The 13,406-nt window shown below is 48.5% G+C and overlaps 1 protein-coding gene across 2 annotated transcripts in view; it reads left to right on the plus strand.

Annotated features, from left to right (window-relative positions):
* The window catches only part of CEP57 (centrosomal protein 57), a 466,839-nt gene that overhangs the window by 424,141 nt on the left and 29,292 nt on the right, over positions 1–13,406 (plus strand). For both annotated transcript variants that reach the window (XM_085621423.1, XM_085621421.1), the window contains exon 9: positions 4,891–5,138. In XM_085621423.1, coding sequence (XP_085477549.1) covers positions 4,891–5,138 — 248 coding nt within the window. The remainder of the gene's footprint in view (positions 1–4,890; positions 5,139–13,406) is intronic.

Consider the following 13,406-nt stretch of genomic DNA (forward strand, 5'->3'; position numbering starts at 1 on the left):
TTCTCACTCCTCGAGCCTCCTCCCTGACCATGGCCCTCTCTTTTGCTTTTGCCCACTGGGTCACATCGTATCTCTAGTTACCAACCCCAGACTTCCAGGTCTTGACCATGCGCCATTTAGCTAACACGAGGGCCAGATCTACAAACCGTGAACCCAGCTTGCGTGTGCTCGGTTTCTGAACTAGCCCCAAGATACAGGTCTCCAAGAAGCAGGGTAGGGAGAGCCCAAGCACTGAGTCCAGAGCAAGCACCTCATCCCAGAAAGGGTGCAGCTGCGGGCAATACCAAACAATATGAGCAAAATCCGCATCCAAATGTCTGCATCTTGGACAGGGGAGAGGTTCACCCCCCAATAATGATCTCAATTTTGTGCGATGTCATGTGAATATACTTAAATTAGATGTTAACCTCCTGTTCCTAGAAATGTTTGTAGGGAAAGCCAATATCTTACACCATTCAGGGTCTGATAAATCACACTGTAGGATCGTTTACTATCTTTCCCGTAGGGAGGATATAGGGCCACAAACCATTGCTGAGAGGGATCTGTAGAACCAGGTCACCAGGTGTCTTGTTTCGCTCAAACTCTACTTAACGGCATACCTGACCCCAAACTGGCAATCCTATAGTGCATCTTCCATGTCTGAGCAAGCCTAAAGGTATTAAAGAAATTCAAACATGTGACTTCATCTCTGTAAAACTGTCGACCCGCCCTCCAGGCCAGCATCATATTTATGACCAGATGCATTCCTTTTCTAGCCATCAAAAACAGACTGAGATATCACTGGTTGAGAAGCTAAACACACAGGAGCCAGAACATCGCCAGACTGGAGATGAAAAAATGCAAGATACAAAAAGACAAGAAGCCAAACTATCTTCGCCTTCATACCAGTGATATAGAACAACAACACGATCTACATCACAAAGGCTTCCACCCTTCTGCAATTCAAAAATAAGTGAAGTTCCATATCTTCAAGGAGCAATACTACCCTTTATGATAGGAACCTATTATTTCCTACATAATTCTAAAGAATCTTGAGCCATATCTCAGGGGTTCAAACCACATGTACAGCCCTCCTTTGTTTCCCTGGTAGGTTTGTGCTATTAACATGTATACATTCATACATGATTCAAATGAACAGTATCGCAGCTCTGTTGTACATCAGGAATTAAAGCCACATCTAGTCAGCACCTCTGTAATGGCTAGCCATATATATATTTAGGAATGGGCAACTAGACACATTCCATGAGTTGGAACTCCTAACCATTAGTCCTTAACTTTCATTTTTTACCATAAGGATACATTTTTGTGTGACCCTTTAAACACCAGATGCAGGAGCATCAAGTCCTCAATGGGCATAGTCTCCTAATCTTTAGAAATGGACAATCTGAGATGCTTAATCACCTTTCTGGTTTCTGTTTCACCCTGACATTTCTTGTTTTCAGAACTCTCATGTTCAGAGACAAAAACAATTTTTCTCTCTGGAGGAAGATCTCATTGGAGAGACAGAAAAATTATTAGTCTCTCCATGCTGCAACTCCGCTTCAACGTGTTTCCTGTGGAGTTGACTTCCTTTTAACTAGATCTTTTTTCATGTAACAGATAGTCTAAAGGCAGAAGGAAAAAGACTAAGCCCCACTAGAGAAGCACCGCGATGGCTTAGATTCTGTCACTGGACACGTACCAAGGGGTGTTTGGACCACACTATTTTAGTCAAAATGTGAACCAGTGGATATCGCACGATCCAACACCCATAATATTGTTATAGTGGAGTGAATATCTGCACTTGCCTTGACAATATTTTGAGAGCCAGTATTATGACAGACATACAATCACCCAAGGATGAGAGTTCCATCACTAGTTGCTTGTGTGCCATATGGTTTTCAAGCTTCTGCATTTGTTAGGCATTTACGCATTCCTACATAGTGGAAATTAATGCTTAGCACTACAGACTCTGGGATTAGTCCTCTTCCACTAATTAGGCCAGTAAGTCATATACTTGACTTCTTTTTCCACTGCGTAGGAAGCCTGATTTTGCTTGAAACTTGTGCTCCTAAATCTCACACAAAGACCGCTTAATCCTGCTGCATTTTGTGACAAAACTGAAAAAACAATTCAAGAGTTAATTATTTCTGTGAAGTAAGTTGCAAACCCTGTGCGCTTCTGAAGCTTGTACTCTTTTTCATCATGACAGGGTGATTTTCTGGATCAAGCCCTCCTTTATTCCAGAGGTGTTCCATGAGTTTCACAAAGTCTGTCTCCCTGTACTCTTCTTGCACCATCATGCTTTCTTGGTTGAGGAAGTGTTCTTAATGTACCTTCTAGGTGATCCTTGTATACTCTGGCAAGACCAGTGAACTTTTTCTTTCCTCCTACCTGTACACAAGCATACATACAGGCAAGGTAGTCTAAAGCATTAGGCACTCTCTTGCATCCTCTTTCAATATTCATTGTGTTGGTAGTTTCCTCTTAAATATATCTGGCTCCCCACAAGCTCAACCCAACAGCGAGAGCCTCACCACAGGCCAGCTGGTACACAGAGGAACTCAGGCTGCAGATACGCTACTCCAAATATTTGGAGTGCAAATTGAGAACAAGTCAAGATACCACAAATACAGACATCTTCAAATCAGCCCTAAGACTCTATCACCACCAGATACGGAACACCAAGCACATAGCTCTTGCAAGGAAATCTTTGCCATCATCAAAGATTTCACTGCACCTTCTGTTGCCTCAAGCAACATCTCCGCCTCATAAGACCTTTGCAACAAGCTTGCAGAATTTGTCTATTACAAAATCACCTCCATATACGGCAAATTTAACCCTCAATCGAACCCCTCATGATTGCAACTCAACTTCCCAACACAGCCAAGGAATGAACCCTAACATCATTACCCGCCGTCACCACCTTCAAAATTGCTGCTACCTTGAAGCTCATTTGCTCGAAGTCCTCATCTGACCCTTGTCCCCACCGCGCATTCTCTAAAGGACTCCTACAAATCAGCAAAACACTAACAGCCATCATCTATGCCTCCATCGAATCAGCCACATTCCGGTACACCTGGAAACATACAACTGTCACGCCCCTGCTTAAGAAACCATCCGCTGAACCAACCACTCTTTCCTACTACAGACCCCAGACCCATCTCCCTCCTACCATACCAGGCAAAGGTCTTAGAGAAACCAACCAAGCCTCAGCAACCACCAGCTACTTGATGCCACACAGTCCGGTTTCAGGCCTCACCACAGTACTAAAACAACACTCCTCGCTGCCACAGGGGACATCTGCACGATCCTTCACAGAAGAGACATGACAGTCCTCGTTTTCCTGGACCTCTCAGCTGCATTTGATATGGTCTCACACACCATCCTCATCAGACACCTGCACGAGATTGGCATCCAAGGACCTGCTGTCCACTGGATCTGCTCCTTCTTAATGGATAGAACACAAGCAGTCAGCCTGCCACCTTACTCCTCAGAAGCCCGCAAACTCGTATGCGGAGCACTTCAAGGTTCATAGGTCAACCCCACCATCTTCAACACATACATGGTCCCTCTGGCCAACGTCATCCAGGCAGACGACATCAACATCCTCTCCCACTCCGATGACACGCAACTCATACTTTCCTCCTCTGACAACCTACAATATAAGAAACCAGTCCACTGCATGCATGACTGAAGTTGCTAACTGAATGAAAACCAACTGTCTCAAGCTCAGCACAGACCAGACATAAGTAGTGATCTTCTCCAAGAAAACCTCATCATGTGACTTCAACTGGTGGCCAACTGAACTCTGGTCTTCACCCAGCACCCAGGCCAGTAACCTCAGAATAATCATTCACAGCAAACTGGTCATGACTGCAAAAGTCAATGCGGTCACTGCATCCTCCTTTCAGACCTGACGATCCTTAAATGGCTCCCAAGCAGCACTAGAAAAACTGTCACTCACGCTCTTGTCGCCGGCAAGTTGGATTAAGGGAACACTCTGTACGTGAGGGTCACCAAGCAGCTTACTAGAAGAATACAGACCAACAAGAGCTCGTTAGCCAGACTCATTGTCAACCTGCTAGACAAAACTCACATCCCACCACACATCAGGGGGCTCCATATCCATAAACACGCTAATTTCAATTGCCACACACACATTCATGGCACTACCCAACTTGGGCCCTACTTGAACAGTCGCATCACCTTCCATCAACCACCCAGGCACCTCTGCTCTGCAGGACTTCTACTCACACACATCCCATGCATAAACAACCATGTCAGGAGGACAGGCGTTCTTACATTCCTCCTAAAGCATGGAACAGCCTTCCACTCTACATTAGAGCCTCCTTCTCTCTTCTTGAATTCCACAAAAGGCTGACCTGGATTTTCAGTTAAAGAAGCATGCCATAGGCAGGGCTAGAGACACATCCCTGCTCAGCGGCAGGATACGTCTGCGATTGATTGTGTGTTTTACAACTACAAATCTGTACACTCTCTACCAGAGTCAAGTACGTGTCATTTGAGCTCGTCAGGCATGTGCTTGATGGGAGGCACCCTCAGAGAAGCTACATTCAGGTTTTAAAATAGTTCCATTCCTACTTCTACAAATTTGCTTAACCGTTGGTTGGGACTATGAAAGTATGTTGGATTAGGGAAAACAGCCACCATAAAGGTAATATTTGTGTTTCTTTAGGTCTTTTGGCATCATAAATTCCCCTTGTTCTGTGTCGAATACTGCAAAATTTGAACTGACAGTGCCATTTGATACAGGTTTTTGTGCACTGCACGTCTCTGAATTTCTCCTTTATTTTGAGGTCTGGTGTTTAGTACGTGATTATGTATCTTGGTTAGCATGTGTAAGCACAAAACTTAACTGAGACATGTAATTTTGTTCTTTTTTTTCAGTCAACTAGCCCCAGCCATTCTGTCAGAGCTAATGTACAACATGTCTTACATCTAATGAAACAGCATAATAAGGCATTATGTAATGACCGTGTAGTGAATGACATGCCTCTGGCGTCAAAACAGAGTAGTACTCTCAAAGTTGGCAATAGCAAAAGGTCATCGGCTCCGACGTCTACATTCACCCACTCTTATGAAGACCTGGAGGAGCTTTTACTCACCCTGCAAGAAGAATTTGATCATATGAGCCTGTGAGTTTGTCCTATAGGCATGAAGTAGAAATGTTTGTCTTGCATGTATGTTTTTTTAGACATGCTAGCTTTTAAAATATGTAGGAACTAAAACTACCTCTATGCTGTATTGTACCTTCCTGTGTTATTAGCCTCTTTTACTTTCGGCACTTTTCAGGTCCACCTTCCTTATTTCTTACAAATAACCGATTAGTGACCTCTGCTAGAAGAAGTGTAAAAGCTGCATGCTTTGTATCAGACGTGCATTCCCTTCATCCCTCCACAGCCTTTCAGATAAAAACTCCAGGTTATCATTCATACCATATATTATTTTCTCCCTTAAACCTATGCCCTGGAGTTGTACTGCAGTAACTTTTTCAGCAGCTGGTTGGCAAAGTGTGGCTTACTGCACTTTTCTTCTTATCAGACATAGTGCACATATAATTGTAAATGTATTTATATAGCGCTTACAAACCCTGATGAGGCATTGAAGGGCATTTTTGGCAAGGAGCACGCTACTCTGGAACCCAAGATAGTTGTGGTTCGGTTAGTACATTTATTTTTATTGCTTCTTGTGCATTAGTTGTGTTAGGTTTGTGCTCTTGATTTCTTGTGTGTTTAGTAGAATTGTGGTTGGAATAGAAAGATAGGACTGGATTTGAAAAGGGGAAGTAATGAGTTGTTTTGTAAGTAATGGTCGTATGTGCTTAATATTTGGGTCAAAAAAAAGGGAACCCTACTCACAATGGAACCAGGGTGGGTAGTTATATCAAGAAAACAAACGGTTCCTGTGGAATCATATGTGTGTCTCTGGATATACTTGTGCACAATGGCGATATAAGGGTTAAATTGATGTCAGAGAAAAAGGAACCAAAAACACCAAAGGTTTCATTAGATGCATATAAGTGTATTGCTCACATAATATACGGGTAGAACGAACAATGCGTTCCGTCAGTCTGCAAACGTGTTTGCAGACTGATGGAACGCATTGTTCGTTCTACCCGTAATTCCTACAATCCTTAGGGATCGGGTCGTACTGTTAACCAACTGCGGACTTTTAATTACATCCTGGCTCACCACCTGCCACAAGGACCAACATCCACGCCCCGCTTCCCATTACTACAAACTCTCTATCGTGATCGCCAGCTCACCACCCAAAGGGAACCCGGCTGGGTCTCCCTGTAAGTACCCTCTTTTCTTCTTCACTCACGGTTGGCACACCCCCTTACTCTAACTGCGCGATTAATCATCCAGATGTCCCTATAATCATAGGTCTTGATGAGACCCTGCATTCTAGAGAGGGTTGAAACGTTGTTGACATTATTGATGAAAGCGAACCACTGACACAGCACTTAATATTGCTTAAAGTTGCTGGAAATTTGCCAATATTTCAGAAATGGTCGTTTTCGTTAAAACAATTCCTTGAAACCTTGTACATATTGTTACACTTTGTCACTCAACTGTTTGGTTCATGTAACACTTGGGACACTTTGCACCATTACGTTTATTTTGTGTATAATATCTGTATATTATGTGAGCAATACACTAATATTTGGGTGACATGGCTAAAACGGAGGGGTGAAAGACTGAAAAGGATGTTTGAGAGTTAATAGTCAGAAGGTTTGGCATGCGTCAGGGAGAGTAGGGATGGGAGGGGCGGAGTTTTAAAAACAAATAATAGCAAAGACGATGTTCAAACGTTAAAAGTAACTGGATTGAATGATTATAAAGATGCCATTCTCTCATGATGGCGAATACATATTTATTAATATTACTGCTAAAGATAAATCTAGATTTATATATGCTCTTTTCAGTAGAGACTGTGACCACAAGAACTTTTCTCTAGCCGTTCTTATAAGTCTGTGATAGTCTACGAGGTGAGTAGTCTCTGATTAACACATAGAAGCGATTGTCTTCTAGGATAACATGAGTGGAATGACCACTAGAATGAAATGTTATCTTATTGAATGAATCCCACTGTCTTGTATATATTGATCTACCTAGCTTGTTAATCCAAGGATTGGGAATTGCCATTCATCAGTTTACTGATAATACACAGTTATACCTCGAAAATGATCAGGTGAAGTTCATTCTTTATTCCTGCATCTTGAAACACGAACAGTGGTTGCAGTACAACCTCTTGTTAAACCCTACAAATCTGAATTCCTCCTAATTGCCTTCAAGTAAAAAATAAGTTTGATCCTCCGTTTCTTAATGAACTTCAGTATGACACTCTTTCTCACTTAGTTGTCTCAGCAGTAAAATTCCCACTTTCCCTCGTATCAACTGATTTCCAACAGATCTCCTTCACTGTTTCAAGAATATTGTTAGCCTCTAAAGGAGAAAAGGTATCAGCCCGTTTATGAATCATTTCGCATATGGGCGCTGGCAGTGCAATTTTAGTGCGAGAACAACTGTAACACCTTGTTCCTCTTCAAGCTGTTCTCCATTCTCATTTCTTTCATGAAGAAATTTGACACATCTCCCCAACACTTGAACAGCCTTTATTGGCTTCCCATTAGAGCGCCTGGATAAGCTCTTCAGTGATTAGTGTGTTATACCAATCAATGTAACATATAACATTGAGACGAGGAACAATTTCAGTTTTGTACGCTGTCTTTCAAGCTAGCCACCTAAATAAATAAACATATTTTGCCATTTTGCCAATTGTCAGATCTCCTACTTGGCCTCAGAAGTAAGAGCTCTCTACAACTACAAACAAGCATTTGCAATGCAATAGGTCTCGCATTTATGCGAGTTTGAGCTATTGACATTGTAAATGACAATGCCTTTTATTTTTGTTTTCGTTTAAAAAAAATAAAGGGCATTGCTGTTTACAATGCCAATAGCTTAAACGTGCGTAAATACGAGATCTATTGCATTGCAAATGCTTGTTTTGACAGTATTCTGGTACTTGTAGTCTCCAGTTCCAATAGCCTCTTAATTATAAGATAGGCAAACCCACAAGCAGCCAACTGCAAATGAAAAGAAGACCCCACGTCTGACAGGAGACAATGCGAGGACTCTGGAAGAGGCAGTATGGCATTCAAAGCAGTGCATAACGTAAATTGAAGGGCACCACCCACTGAGTGTTCTGAATGGCCTCTGATCTGGGACCCCCATTTGCACAGCTGTAAATCCAAAACTGAATAGGCACCTCCGAAAGGTGGGGTCTTCTGTAAGTCTGGGTGGTGAGCTCACGGAGTTTGCCGCACTCCACGTTACGTAGAGCTCGCAGAGTTCCTAAAAACTCCGCTTCGCGTTGCAGAGCGGAGTTTTTTTCCTCGAAAATCCACCCCCTGGCGAGATTTTTCCTTGTTCGTGATAGTCAACATCAAGTTGGCGAGTGAGGAAAATCAACCTCCCGGCGAGATTTCTTAACGCGGGCGGTCAGATTTATCATTGTGAGTGGTCGCGTATGCTCGCGACCACTCGCGTTGAGAAACCGCCCGCTCGCGTTGAGAAAGCTGCCGCTCAAGTAAAAATCTACTCGAGCGGCAGAAAAAGAAGCAGCGCTCGCTTGCGCTGTGCATGATACCGTTCGTGATGATTGCACAGTGCGGACAAGCACCTGGCACTGACAATCACCGCAAACTGCATTTATCTAAAGAAACTCCGCTGCTTGCTGAGCTCCGCGTAGCGCAGCAGAGTTTTTTTGTGCACCACGGAACCCCGCGAACTCCGTCCAGGGTTAGTCCTCTGCACCCCAGGGGGCTGCGGTATACCCCTGATTCGACGTAAGGTGATACATTTGTGACTTCAGGAGTTTCCTTTGTATTTTGTGACGCCTAGTGTTGCTTATCACATTATACAATAAGGACTCCAAGCCCGAGGATGCAAAGAAAACACCTGACATTCCTGACCTGCTCACGCATAGACCTGCAAAGCTTACAAGCTGAGGCTCCACATACTAATTCCTGCAAGGAGGGACATTGTTAATAACAGCGCCACAGATTGAGCTCTTGCTCTGTCCCATGCACCAGTAATTATTATTTATTGTCAAGGATTTGTTTTGCGCCCGTTTGACCTGGATGGTTTGAAGAAATTACAAAGGGGGTAGCCGAGTTCCGTGCCCAGTGACACTGCAGACCACAGACGGGAGCTCTAGATTACCCCTCCCCCTTTCATTTTCACCCACCCCACCTCAGCCTTTAGCAAGGGGACAAAAGAAGTGCTTTTCAGAGCAGTAATGGGCACCACCCCCCTAAACTTTCTGCCCTCAGTCACGCATGCAGGGGGTGCGTTTGTTACCTACAAGCATCTCCTCCTCTGATCCCCATCCACTCCCCGGCACAGACTCCTTTAAACGAGCGCGGCCGCTAAAGTGAAAGCAGATCGCCCTGCATGGAAATTAATTAAGTTAAGAAGCGCGGCCACTTATGTGAAAGCGGACCTCGCTGCAAATAAATAAACATTAAACATAATAAAGCGCACTTCCAAGATAAAGCAGACCATGTAACATACCCAGTAAAAGGTCCAGTCCTTATGGGTGGTAACAAATGGAATCTGAAAGAAACACGTTAGTTAGATTCCTCACCTTAGAATATCCCCAGGCGTCAGACTGGATCCGGTAGATTTTTCGTCAGCAATACCCCTTGCGCGTCGCTAGGCGTCGTCTGCGGCTCCGCATCCGTCGTCGGCGTCGTGCGCCGGAATGACGTCGTCGGAGTACTTGGACGCCGCCCTCGCGCGCTGACGTCAGTTCTTTTTTCCGCGCCAGTAAGCGCAGATCCGGGAGAGCTACCCCTTTTAGTCTTTTTTGACTAAGTTTTTTGATCCTTTTTGATCTTGTCTCGACTCCGGTGCCGGTAGGATGCCTGGTTTTAAAGCCTGTGCTGACTGCAACCGCTTGATGTCGGTTACGGATCATCACCGCCGGTGCCTTTACTGTTTGGGCCTCGACCACGAAGCGGAGTCGTGTTTGGACTGCAAGGCCCTGACCTCGAAGGCTAGACGGGAGTGGTCCCGTAAGCTTCTCGAGCTTCGCCACTCGGCTCCGCGCCCCTCTCGATCCCGGTCCAGGAGGAGGTCCAAGGATCGGTCGCGGAGCCGCAGCCGACGTCATCATCGATCGTCTGGCTCCAAGTCTTCGGGTAAGTCGAAGCACTCCAAGAAGTCCAAGAGGCGACACCGCTCTTCGGACTCCCTTCGCCGGTCGCGCAACTCGGCCGAGCGCAAGTCCCCATACCCGCCGGTCCCTGGGACTGACGCGACGCCGGCGGAAGTCAGTGCCTTCCTCTCGGCCATGAGGAACCTGGCTCCGCCGTCGACGCCCGCTGGCGCGCCTTCGGGCCCCGCGGACCCGACTGGGCAACCTTGCATGCCGGCTGCTCCGGCCCTGGCGCCGTCGCCGGCTCCGGCCTCGAGGGCAAGTGCCCGAGGGACCCGTCCCCGCCGACGCCGGTCGACCTCGTCACGCCTCCTCCGCCGGCGTCGACGCCGGCTCCGCTCGGCGTCGTGCCCCTGTTCAGCCCCGCTCCGGACCCGGCGCCGTTACGGCGTCGATGGACGCCGCGTACGGCGCCGTTGGAGACACATTATGTCTATCGTCCGGCTCCGATCCTTCCTCCTGTTTACCAGGAATCGGATGACGGGGGCGAATGGGAGGGGTCCGAGGACCCTATGGCCGTTCAGGCTCAGCTGTCACAGGACTGGGCAGATGAACTGGGGGAGGCCAGTGGTCTGGATACCTCACCAGACACTGGATTCATCTCTCCTCCGACTGTGGCTTCGGAGGAGTGTGCTGCTTTCTCTGTGGTGCTGCGCAAGGCGGCCGCAGCCCTTGGGCTCGAGCTGCCTGCCGTGGCTGTGAGAACTAATGTTCTCACTGAGGTGCTTCAGTCTGCAGCAAGCTCCACTGAGCCTCTGCTGCAATTCAATGAGGCCCTCATTGACGTTCTGCAGGGCACCTGGTCCAAGCCCTCCACAGTTCCTCCTGTGGACAGGAACGTCGCCAGGCGCCACCGCCCTGCTCCGGGTGACCCCAGTTTTCTGTCCCAACACCCTACCCCCGAGAGCCTGGTTATCCAGGCTTCTACCTCCCAATCCTCCTTCCCGACCGTTCGACCGGGATTCCAAGAGACTGGAACAGTTTGGCAAAAAGCTGTTCTCCTCCCTTAGTTTGGGCCTGCGGTCCTTGAACACCGCCTGTCTTTTGGACCGTTATTCCCACTCTCTGTGGGATACGGTGGAGGACGTGCTGCCCCTGTGTCCGGAGGAGGTCCAGACACGACTTACCCAGGCTCTGGCCGATGGGAGGGATGCAGCGCGACATGCTATCAGATGTGGGCTTGACACTACGGACTCGCTGGGTAGGGCGATTTCTACCACGGTGGCGCTTAGACGTCACGCCTGGCTGTGGTCCACGTCCTTTTCGGGGGATGTCCAGAGCACTCTCATGGACATGCCCTTTGATGGCATTCGCCTTTTTGGTGAGAAAGCGGACAGTGCGCTGAATCGCTTTAAGGACTCCCGGGCTACGGCCAAGTCCTTGGGCCTCTCGGCCCCGCGGTCGCAAACTTCCGCCTTTCGCCCCTTTCGTGGCCAAGGAAGGGGTGCCTCCTCACGTCCGCCTAGCCACCAGCCGCAGAACCAACCTGCGCGCGGTCGCGGACGTGGTTTCCGCCGAGGCGGTTCTGGAGGACGACGCGGTCAGCCCACATCCACCCTGGCAGCATCCGCCTCAAAGCCTTCCTAGTCCGAGCTTTCAGGCCCATTCCACGCCAGTGGGCGGCAGAGTTCGCCATCACCTGCTCCACTGGCGGTCCATCACATCGGACAGGTGGGTGCTGCAAATCGTCCGAAGGGGCTACTCCCTCCCCTTCGAGACGACCCCTCCAGCCATGCCACCGCAGCACCACCGTATCTCGGGGGATCATTTGAATCTTCTCCACGAGGAAGTTTCGGCCCTCTTGACCAAGGGGGCCGTCGAGCGCGTTCCGAGCCCAGAAGTAGGTCGTGGTTGTTGTTCCCACTACTTTCTGGTTCCCAAGAAGGGCAAAGGGGGCCTACGCCCTATCTTGGACCTCCGGAACGTCAATGCCTTCCTCCGGAAGGAAAGGTTCAAGATGTTGACTTTGGCTCAGGTTCTAGCTGCCCTAGACCCGGGAGACTGGATGGTAGCGTTGGACTTGCAGGACGCATATTTCCACATCCCCGTCCTGCCGGCCCACCGGCGTTACCTGCGGTTCACGGTGGGTCAAGAGCACTTTCAGTTTACCGTGCTCCCCTTTGGCCTTACCAGTGCCCCTCTGGTGTTCACGAAAGTGATGGCGGTGGTCGCAGCTCATCTGCGCAGATCAGGGGTTCCAGTCTTCCCCTATCTCGACGACTGGTTGTTGAAGGCGGGCTCGCCCCAGGCAGTCGTCTCCCACCTCCAGACTACGGCGGATCTCCTGCATTTGCTGGGGTTTTCCATCAACGTGCCGAAGTCACACCTGAGTCCCTCTCAGAAGCTCCTCTTCATCGGAGCGGTTCTCGATTCGGCGCAGTTCCGGGTCTATCCGCCGGAACAGCGGGTCCGGGATATTCAGGCCCTGATTCCCATCTTTCGGCCTCTATCCTGGGTTTCGGTCCGGCTAGTGTTGCGGCTTCTGGGGCTGATGGCCTCCTGCATCCTACTAGTGCATCACGCCAGGCGGCGCATGCGGGCTCTGCAGTGGGACCTGAAGTTTCAGTGGGCCCAGCATCACGGCAACCTGTCCGACCATGTCTTGATCTCGGAGGGCACTGCACAGCAGTTGCAGTGGTGGCTCATGGACCGCGATTGGGTCACGGGCAAGAGCCTCTCCCTTCCCCAACCGGAGCATGTCGTAGTGACGGATGCGTCCCTCCTGGGATGGGGTGGCCATATGGGAGAGGCGGAGATCAGAGGCCTCTAGTCTCCGGCGGTGTCTCGCCTCCACATCAACCTGTTGGAGTTGAGAGCGATCCGACTTGCACTGAAAGCCTTCCTTCCCTCTGTCAGGGGAAGTGTCGTGCAGGTGTTCACGGACAACACCACTGCCATGTGGTATTGCAACAAACAGGGCGGGGTGGGGTCGTGGACCCTTTGTCAGGAGGCTCTGCGCCTCTGGACGTGGCTGGAACACCAGGGCGTCAACCTAGTGGTTCAACATCTGGCGGGCTCTCTGAACGCCAGAGCAGACAAACTCAGCCGCCGGTGCATGATGGATCACGAATGGCGTCTGAACTCCGAAGTGGCGCAAGGTCTCTTTCAGCAGTGGGGAGAGCCTTGGTTAGATCTATTCGCCACCGAAGAGAACGCGCAATGTCAGCAGTTCTGCGCGT

The sequence above is a fragment of the Triturus cristatus genome, chromosome 8, assembly GCF_964204655.1.
Source record: "Triturus cristatus chromosome 8, aTriCri1.1, whole genome shotgun sequence".
Lineage (NCBI taxonomy): Eukaryota > Metazoa > Chordata > Amphibia > Caudata > Salamandridae > Triturus > Triturus cristatus.